The following is a 10,381-nucleotide window of genomic DNA, read 5'->3' on the forward strand; positions in this document are numbered from 1 at the left end:
AGTAATGCTGGAGGTACTAAAGGTGTTCAGAAAACCGCAAGATGGCTCAGCTATTAAAATATTTAATTTCGGCAACATTTCTGTCTCTCACTTCATTGCTCTCTGATTCTATACTGCTTACCTTTAAAATCCATGCCATTCAGCACAATACATTAATTTCATGCATGTATACATAATCTATACACACCTATATTTCCGTATTTCATTTTAATCCCATGCATGTTGTGTCTGCTTTAAAGTAAAGCTCTGGTTTTGTTCTTTATAAAACAAAGTGTCCTATCACTCATATGTGTTTCCGAGCTTGAGTGTAGTACAAGATGCCAGCTCTTTCATCTGTTCAAAAAGTTATGTGTTTGTATGGAATATAGCCATAATTCCTAGTTTTAGATATTTTGATGTGTAAATCAGGAAGTGCTTAATGAAATATGGGAAGCATAATTTATCCCTTCTATGAAACCAGGATGCAGGGAAGTGAAATGACATAATTAAGGTGCTGTAACTGCTTGTTAGTCAAACTAGAAATACAGTATGAACTGGTTCTTAGTCCTGGCTCTATTAAGTCTCCATTCAGGCACCGCTGTGGTTGCTGAAGGTGTCAGGTCAAATGACTAAGATGGCAAAGCTATTGTTTTGGGGAGGATTCTTCATTTTAGTAGCATTTTTGTATCTTACTTCATTGCATCCTGTAGGAGTCTCTTGCAGCACAGTACTGTTTTTTCTTCTCATATGACCTAAGTTATGTTGTGAACCATATTTTAACATAGAAAATAAATTACTAATAAATTTGTGAATAAAAATACTTGAGCTAAAAAGCTCACGTCAGCAATTTCTGAGTCAGCAGATGTCTCATTTATTATCCAGAAACATGTCAAAGTGCCCTTTATAAACCCACAGAGCTGATCTGTATCTTTGTCCACTGGCAGGCTTAGAGGACAGATTGAGACTGGCTACAAAGATCAGCTTCTGGAGTTGAAAGGATTCCTAAATTTTTCTCATCTCCCAGAGTATTTTCTTTTGATTAGTGAAAACCAAAACATTTTCCTGAAACAATGAAGAAGACTCTCGGCAATTTCCCATTATAAAACAGTACCTTCTCCATCTCTGCCCTTGACAGTGACAGGATGGCAGGAACAGAGAGAAAGGGGAAAATAAACCCTGCTGCTGCAGCCAAAAGTTGTGGATTTGAACAGCTAGTTTTGTTTTGAACATCTACATGAGTCATCACACTGTAATAGTCACAGCAAAGAGGCTGTTGAACCTGAAGTAACAGCTCTTATCTCACAAAAATGAGCTTCTCTGGATGGTGCTTACATCTTCAGGTGCACATCTGCCAGCCTATATACTGGCAATATGCCATTCCATAAGAAATTTACAGTTATATATGGAACACAGTAGACAAAACTACATAACTGGCAGTTTTCCTGCTCGCGGGGCTTTTTTATACTCACGCTGGCATACGTTAGCTATTGAGACTGCTGGATGCACACTGAAAAATACAAATGTTACCTGAACTCACATTGAAGCCAGACATCTTGAGGAAAGGAGCCTCTGCACCTATGCTCTGCTACATAGCCTGAAATGCAATCTGAACTGTGTGTTGGGGTGGGAGAAAGTCAGATGCCATGTCTTTTTTAGAAGAAAGGAGAATGGCTGGGCTTTGTGACTGTGTAAGGTAGGGCTAAGCGTTCCCCTCAGGTCCTCCTCAACCCTGAGAGCTAGGATGAGGGCTGTGCTCAGGACAGATGTGCAGTTCAGTGGGCATTTGGGACTGCAGGGCAGCCCCTGATTTGTCTGGAAGCTTAGGGGACAAGTGAGGGAAATTATTTCTTTCCAAGCTGGAATTCCAGAGGGGCTCTGCTGAAGCCGGAGGGATAGGATGAGGGCTGGGATAAGGATGCAGATGAAGTTCATCACGAGTTTTAAGCTAAGAGTGACTCTGAGATCTGCTGCAGGGTAGGGATAAGTGAATTGATGAGTCAACTGCATGCAGTCTGTGAAATACAGAGAGCTACCCAAGTCAAACTGAAGCTAATCTGAGAAGCTGTTGTTAGGCAACTAAGGCCCTTCAGAGCAGGATTTCCACTAGACAAAATATCTTTCTCAAATCCTGAGCAGTAGGAAAATGGCTGGAGTCCAGGACAGAGCTGCAATTCAACCACTTGAAGCCTGAAGGGGACAGTATGCCAAAGCCCAGGGCACACTTACCCCTTCAGGGTGTGTAGCTGGTTTCTCAAGGTCTGATAAGAACTGTTGTGAAGAAAGCCAGAAATGGCTCCTGCCTAGGCTCTCCCAAACAGCTCTGCTGAGACACCTCAGCAGGGGCTCCCTGCTCCTTTCCTGGGCAGCTGCTTTTAAGCTGAGGCTCTTGCCTCCCACCTGAGTTACACTGCAGCCATGCCTGGGCCCAGCCCCGTACCCCATTGATGCAGAGCCCAACCCACACATCGGTCATTCCAGCTTGACCTTGGATCTGCTCCATCACCATGGACTTGCCTCGTGATTGGACTCTTGGGGGAACGTCACTGCTACCACCAGAGCTGCCCTGCTCCCCTTGCTCGAGGAGGGTGGGACTGGGCCAGGGTGCTGGGGCACCGGCCTCCACTTGCTCTGTTATTGTGCTCAGCTCCCCTTGGGGAGCATCCAACCTTCGCTGTGCCCTGGCACCCTAACTCTGATGCTGCCACTCAGCAGAGCAGTGAATTCTCTTCCCCACTCCAAATACATGTTTATCTGAAGTCAGATAACACCTTTTTGTCAGTTATGCTAGCTCTCGGGGTGTCAGGGAGCAGCAGGAGTAGGGCTGCTTTGCAAGGGAGGACGAGCCAGGAGCAGAGGTGACCACGGTGCAAGCAAGGGCAGTGACCTCAATGACCACAGTGCAGTCCTGAAGTTTCTGAATGGGAACAGCTATGTAGTAGTGGCTGGATCCAGCAACGGCCCCAGACACAGCAAAGTAGAGTCAAGCCCAGGACTACCTATAATATGTCTCCCAGGTCCATCCAGGAGGCAGGACTGAAGATGAGGCTACCTGCAGCACAGGTTCACAGTCTGTGCAAGAAGCCCAGCCTGTATGTCAGGACAACAGGAAACAGGACTGGACATGCATACCTACCGCATAGCTCAGGTCATGTCTCCATGTCCAGGCCTAAGTTCACATGTTGCCCATGGGTTCGTGGCCAGAGGGTGTGTGGGTGGAGGCCACAGCTGAGGCTGGCCAGGTTAATTACAGGGCTACTAGTGCACTCAGGGCTCTGACAGCAGCTTCTTCTCCCATCAAGGTGCCTCCTCTCACCTTGCAAAGATCTGGCTTCAGAAGTGTACCCCTTGTGAAATGGTCTTGTTGCTACTTGCTGTTGTGGGCCCAGGCCAAGGAAGAGTCATCACAGGGCTACTTCAGGGTGATACAGAGCCAGGGCAAGAACATGTCATGAGCTGGGATGAAAACATGGACATAAGACAGACACAGAGGACCATGTCAAGGTCACAAAGCAAAGGCAGGGACATGGCATGAGCAAGTTGGAGCTAGACCATGGAACAGAGCCAGGGCAGTTAGGGAGCTGGCACAGAGATGTGACATGGGGGACCTGAAGTGGGACAGGAATATCAAATCCCAATCAAGTCCAAGGTCCATCCAAGAAAAAGGGCTACCTATAATGTGAGTCTGAGGTCCACTCAAGAGACAGGGCCAGAAACAAGACTGGAGATGAGGTTGCTGACAATTCAGGTCCGTGGTCCATCCAGGAAGACTAGCCAGTAAGTCACAACAGAAAGGAGCACGGAATTCCAGCTCTGAAGGTGCTCAGTTCTCTAGCTCTAATATTAACCATGGCCCTAACACACAGGAGTTTGGGACTCCAAACGTATCTCCAAACGTGCATTGAACTTAAACTCCTTCCAGACAGCAGCTTCTTCCTAGCTCTCAAGCATGAGGAGGACTCCAGTGGGATTCCAGCTCTGGAGACTCTCAGTTCCCCAATCTCCATACCACCCCCACCACCCCCCAAGTCTCCTGCAGCTGAGCCTAAGGAGTCCCATGCCAGTAAGTATGTTGAACTGCCACTCCACTCTCACCAAACATCTCTGGGTTGAGATGGCTCCGCTGGAATTTCTCTATGGTCCTACTCAGCCTGGAAAGTAAGGTGAGGGTTTGGTGCTGTACAGAACTCTAATTTTAGGGGTTTGAGCTGAGAGGGATCTCCCAGTATATGACTGTGGATTAGGTGGTCAGGCAATCGAGGGCTTTCTAAGCTGGAGCTGTGCTGCAGTCCTGATAAATCCTGAGAGGCAGAGTGTGGACTGTGGTAGAGACCAAGCTGTAGCCCTACACTCATTTGGAGCAAACATTGCTCAGCAGACAGCACCTGCCCTTAAGCAGGGAGTTTTCCTATCTTGGCCCTTTCCTGTTCAAGTATCTCCCTATCCATCATTTCGCAGAGAATCCTGACCTCTCCGTATATCACTGAATGCATTTTACTACAGAAAGAGACTTTGCTTTCATATGCCATTTTTGTTCTGCCCAGTCTATGCACTGTCATGTCCCCTTCAGAACCCCCATACTCTGAATTTTTGGAAGACACTCATTTTTCTGCAAGATCCAGCTTTTCATCCCTCTGGTCCAGTAAAATTACAGGTTTTCATTATTAAGGCCAAGTTTCTTATAAGAGAAGCAGCTCTTGAAAAATAAAGGACCGAGAGCTGAGAGATCTTGCTAAAATTAAATGCAACTTGTCGCCGGTATGGCATTTGTGTGCACAGTGGTAAGGAGGATACTAGAGCTGAATGTCTGCCTTGGCCCAAGCAAGCCCGTTGGTTCCCTAGGGCAATGCCTTAATGACTAACCTGGGAGCGGGTGAAAGAAGAAAGGTTGGTTTTCCAAAGAAACTCTTCTTTTTCCTGGTAAAATGGAGCCGCTCCCTGGAACACAATATGACGTTAAGGGAGCCAAAAGGGGTACGTGGGTCTGATGAGTAAGGGTATCACTGAAACAAACAGCATCAGGACCCAGCATACTGCTGGCCTCTACCCAAACTCCACTTTTTTTGGCTTTCAAAGCAGTATATTTATCACCCCTATGCGTAGAACGAACCAACCCCACACGTACACCGCTGAGCCTCTGCGAGGTCCCACTGGAAGCAGAGCAACTTTCAGACGTGCTACGGGAATGCAGAGGCCTAACAGCATTGCGAGGCTCACGGCGCAGCACCTGCCCTGCCCTACCGCTCCGCTACGGCGGGCAGGCCCGAAGCTGCAAAATGGAGGCCGCGCCGGCTCCCAGCGCGCAGGCGCAGCAGCAGCAGCCGCCGCCGCAGTGAGGGTGCTGCGCGGCCCGAGGTCGCAGGCTTGAGCAGGCTCTGCCCGGGCCCGAGGGGCGGGCGGGAGGGCGCCATGGGCAAGCGGGTGGCCCTGGTTCTCGCCGGCTGCGGCGTCTTCGATGGCAGCGAGATTCACGAGGCCTCGGCGGCGCTGGTGCACCTCAGCCGCGGCGGCGCGGAGGTAGGGGGGCGGTGGGGCCCCTGCTCGCCGGCACCCCCGCGGGGTGTGTGCGGAGCCGGCTGTGACAGAGTCCCCGGCGGCGGGGAGGAGTAGGAAGAGGAGGAGGAGGAGGCATGTCTCCCCCGTGGCTTTGAGCCCCTCAGCAGCCGAGGGACCGACCCCCTGTGCCGGGGCAGGCCATCCTGCGGCTCGGGCTGTTTGCGGGATAGGAGCCTCTCCCGCCTCACGGCGGTCTTTTCGCCGCCGCTGCGCTACCAAGCCTGGTCCTAACCTCTCTCCTCCCTACCTTTTTCCTCCCGTCCTGTGTCACCCCCTCCCCAGCGGTGCGAATGTCCCCCTGACAGGAGCAGCGGCCGCGGGCAGGCGGCTGGAGCGAGGAGCGGCGGGAGGCCTTGCCCTGCTCCTGAAGACGGGACCCCGCTAAAATTCCCGATCGGTTTTCCCATCGCTTTTGCAGAAGTCGGGCGCTCGCCCTCGCTCGGGTTCGCCTGCTCGTTTTCTGCCAGCTGTTCCTGGGCGTTTTCGGTAACCGGGGTGCCACGGAGAAGCCTGGAGCGGGATGTGGTGTGCTTTGGTCCCGTCCGTGGCTTCGGATGGCGGAAGGTGGTCGGTCGCTTTCTGTCTGTGTGTAGCTGCGCTCAGGTGTCTGATGGTAACAGCAGCACCCCACGTTTACCACAAAATTGTGTTCTCTAAAATTAACTAAAGCGGCGAGTGCTGGGAAGTCTGCAAAGCGAGCATCAAAACAGATACGTGAAAACAGCTCCTGCAGTACACCTTTCACAGAACATTACAGTTTTGATGCAACTTTCCCCTTTTGTGCATAACCAGAATATGTTCTTCCATTTTTTGCTTTTCCTTCCTGCTACCAGTCTTGTAGGAAAGTGAGTAACTCTAATGTCTGCACTAGAAATGCTTCTAAAGTTTGCATCTTTACGCTTTAAACTTTTTTTTCTAAAACTCTTTTTTAGCACTCCGATACCATAACAGTTAAGAGCAGCCTTTCTGTGGACTCAGCTGTGCGCCCAGTCAGGCTGCTGGTATAAATTGTGGTGCTCTGTTTGTCCTTGGGGTTATCTGCAGAGGGAAGGCAGGCCCTGGCAAAATCAGTAAGTTCAATGTTGGCGTAAGAGTGGACTCCTGTCAAAAACCTGCAGGAATAGGATAGGCAGGATGGCCAGGTTTACCCATCCTAATATGTCAGCTGTCACTTTAGGTATTTAATGTGATAGATCCATCCTGTGGAACCCACTTCTCTTGGATAAGAGACTTCAGGAACAACAACTGTATTGATTAAATGTTCTTTATTGTGATCAATATGTATGAGTTCTGTTTATGTTCACAAAATTGCTTCATCCCTGTATTCTAGGTGAAGATATTTGCCCCCAATATTGAGCAAAGGGATGTAGTCAATCACCTAAAAGGAAGTCCAACAGAAGAGAAGAGAAATGTGTTAGTTGAAAGTGCCAGACTGGCAAGAGGAAACATTCAGGATTTGGCTGAACTGAAAGCTAGTGAATTTGATGCGGTCATTTTTCCTGGTAGGTGCTTTTAAAAGAACATTAATTGTGGTTTTTCAATTGCAAATGACTGCTTTGCCTCTGCAACTTTTTTATTTTTAAATCCATTTAGAGAATAAATCATACTCTTCAGTTTGTGAGGTGTGTGGGTTTTCTCTTTACTTATTTTCTTTTGAGGATGAGAAAATGTTTCAGCAAGCTCTCATGGGCTGGCAAGTCATCTCAGTTTATTTATTAATTTAAAGTTCATTAATTTTAAATGCCAGGGTGTTCTTTTGGTGTTAGGTCATACTTTGCACTGTTCCTTCTTTCTTAAGATTGTGAAAACTTTAGTTACCTACTTGTGGACAAGAACTCTGAACAGGGTAAAAAAGTAAGGCCAGAACTTGACATTACCTGGTAATGCCTTATTTTTAGGGCCTCTGAAATTGTTGGCAGAATAGTAGGTTGCCAAGTAGACTATATTCCCTGTCAGATGTGAGTACATTTTGTTTTAATTATGTATCTGGTCTGCTGCTGATTAAGTTATACTAAACATGTTTATGGATAATTTTTTATTTATAGACCACAGAATTGCCTTTCAGACAGAAGTAATTCTAATCACTTTAGAAATGAAGAAACCAAAGCATCACGAGGAAATTAGGACTTGCTGAAGATCACTTTCCAGAATATTCATAGTACTGTTAAATATTGCCTTCACAACTGTGCCTAAGCGTTAATTTTGAAGTTGTTACACTGTCTTCTGTTGTAAGGCCAGCAGAGGGAGTGGGTGTGTAACGCAGAGAAACATACTTCCAACGCTAAAATGGGTCGGTGACATCAGGGCTGATCAGGGAGTAGAGGCTAGCAAGTATTTTCGTTATTAATTTCATGCTGTTATAACCTAGGCTCAGGAGGGTTGGTGTAATAACTGTTGGAGGGAAAAAAACCCTATTAAGTTTGGAAATTAAAATCTTACCTCAGAGATTTCAGATAACACTCAAAAGTGAGCAAAGAGTAAAAGGAAAAATATTAAAAATGCAAAGCTTCTTGATGTTGTTCATTGAAGTACTTGTGGAAGTTTCTGTTTGTTTATTGTAGAGAACTTGATGTTGCACACATTCTGTAAGGAATCAAATACAATGGATGATTACACTTACTAATAACCTTCTTTCCTTGATTATTCTGATGGTTATAAATCCAGTAAACGAAGGTGCTGTAAAATATAATCTGCTAGTACAATTAAACGAAGATTAAATGCAGGTAAAGGATTGTTATAACTAATTTCTAGAAAGACAAATCCAGCATTATTTTTAATAGGAAATTATGTTATCATTCACAACTGGTATGTCTCAGAATATCATGTTATCATTTCCTTTTTATGTAATATCCATTTTGTTTTTATTGTGTTAATTTTTTTTTTTTTTTAATCCAAAAATAATTCTAGGGGAGGAAAAAAGCTCTCATATTTGCTTAAATATTGAACTAAAACTTGAGGGTGAATTACTGTAGAGGGTCAAATCACTGTTTGCATTACTCTTGTGAATTGCACTCTTCTACTTTTAACTATCATTGGTCTTTCTTCTGATTTCTGTCTTGCTTATTGAGGGGTACATATCAGATGTTGCAGCTTTTCCAGTGACTAGCAAATGAATGTGAGGTTTCCTATTTGTCTATTTGTTGCTCATTGAAGCAAGATTAAGCTTTCTGGCCTATGTAACGTACATGGTATGAAAACTGTGCAGTTAAACTTTACAACATTGTAAACCCATCATGTTTCATGTGCTGAAGGCTTTCAGTATAGTAACTTAATGGTCCTATATATGCCAATCGTATGTTGTAAAAAAAGGAGAACTTCTGTCTGGTATTGAATTTAAAGGCTTTTAGCAGTGTCTTACATTTGAGCTCTTGGGGTTTTGGTGTTGGTTTTTTTAGGTGGTTTTGGTGTAGCAAAGAACCTCTGTTCCTGGGCTGTAGATGGCAAGAACTGTACTGTCAATGAGCACGTGAACTCCACACTCCAAGCTTTCCACAGTGCTAAAAAGCCCATTGGTTTGTGTTGTATATCGCCAGTTCTGGCAGCTAAAGTCTTTCCTGGTTGTGAGGTCACGGTCGGCCAAGATAAAAACATAGATGGAAGGTAAGAAGAAAATGGATGGAGATAATTTACATGGGAATTAGGATTGGGAAATGGCCAGTCTTTTGTGCAAAAGTCTGAGGTCTCTGGTGCCAGTAAACCTTGGGTAACTTATTAGTGATATTTTTCACATATCTCAAATTTTCACTTGCATAATAGTAGTAGGCACAGAACTCTGACATACTGTGACAGAACTGATGTACTGTGGCTCTGTGTTTCAGACCTTGTTTTCAAAGATATCAAATTACTTGTTGTGTCCATAGGGGATGGAAGAACCTGATAGTGGCAATCTGACTCCCTTGTCATCATCAACTGAAGAGTCACTTAAATATTATTGTAGTTCTCTCATTCAAGTTATGCTGGCAGAACTTTATGGCTGTATCATCTCTTTATGTTAATTACAGTCTTTTTATTTACAGATTTCCTGATGCTGAAACGGCATCTGCTATAGCAGAGCTTGGATGTAAGCACATTTGCAAAAATGTAAATGAATCCCATGTGGATAATGTCAATAAAATAGTTACTACCTGTGCTTTCATGTGCAAGGCTCCTCTGCATGAAATCTTTGATGGTATCGGAACAATGGTACAAGAAGTCCTGAAACTTGCCTGACTGGAAAAGTACAGACTTCTGCAAGGAAATCAATTTAGCTAAGCATAAGTATTTAGCTTCCTTTGATTGTATTAATAAAATAATGCAAGTACTAAAATTTATAGTTCCTGGTTGGTTTGTTGGTTTGGTTTTTTAAAATCTGTAATACATCAAGTGCTTATTGCTAAGTTTATCTTATTTATTTCTCTTAAAATAGAAAGCATGCGTTGAAGGTTGTTGTGGTGGTGATGGGGGTTTCCCCCCCTTTTTTTTCCCCCTCATGAATCTGAATGTATTCAGTCTTGATAAGATAATGTAGGAACCCTTCATGGCCAATGGGGTTTTATCACATCACTAATGATTATCAGTAACTCGCATTTGGTGTTACCCATCTGTCATTACAGATGAAATAGCTGTAAATGAGTCTGTATACCTTCAGTCTAGGTGAGTAATTAAATTCTACTTTCTATTCGGAAGGGAAAAAGAAAAGAATGCGGTTATTGGGGTTTTTTTTCTTCCCTTGCAAGTCTTTAAGTAAGTATAACTAATAGACCTCCAAAATCTTTGCAGAGCCCCCTAGATAAACTGAGTTTACAAACCAAGAGTCAGAGGCTTAAGTACAAATGAATACATTGCATGTGGAAAACACACAAGTTTTGCT

General features: G+C 45.0%; 1 protein-coding gene across 1 annotated transcript; it reads left to right on the forward strand.

Moving 5' to 3' along the window:
* The first annotated feature begins 5,330 nt into the window (after positions 1-5,330).
* Positions 5,331-9,842, forward strand: LOC126045188 (glutamine amidotransferase-like class 1 domain-containing protein 3, mitochondrial). Its single transcript, XM_049815936.1, has 4 exons — positions 5,331-5,493; positions 6,863-7,034; positions 8,928-9,132; positions 9,549-9,842. Exons 1-4 carry the CDS (start codon positions 5,386-5,388, stop codon positions 9,739-9,741), a joined length of 678 nt encoding a protein of 225 aa, XP_049671893.1. The 5' UTR covers positions 5,331-5,385; the 3' UTR covers positions 9,742-9,842.
* Positions 9,843-10,381: the final 539 nt, after the last annotated feature.

This window comes from Accipiter gentilis, chromosome 13 (assembly GCF_929443795.1).
Source record: "Accipiter gentilis chromosome 13, bAccGen1.1, whole genome shotgun sequence".
Taxonomy (NCBI): Eukaryota; Metazoa; Chordata; class Aves; order Accipitriformes; family Accipitridae; genus Astur; species Astur gentilis.

What these genes read in the sequence shown, in the direction of transcription:
- LOC126045188 (XM_049815936.1), top strand. Translation starts at nt 5,386, where the DNA reads ATGGGCAAGCGGGTGGCCCTGGTTCTCGCCGGCTGCGGCGTCTTCGAT. An exon ending in TGATGCGGTCATTTTTCCTG is followed by an intron (nt 7,035 to 8,927) that starts GTAGGTGCTTTT and finishes TGGTTTTTTTAG; the next exon opens with GTGGTTTTGGTGTAGCAAAG. An exon ending in GATAAAAACATAGATGGAAG is followed by an intron (nt 9,133 to 9,548) that starts GTAAGAAGAAAA and finishes TTTTATTTACAG; the next exon opens with ATTTCCTGATGCTGAAACGG.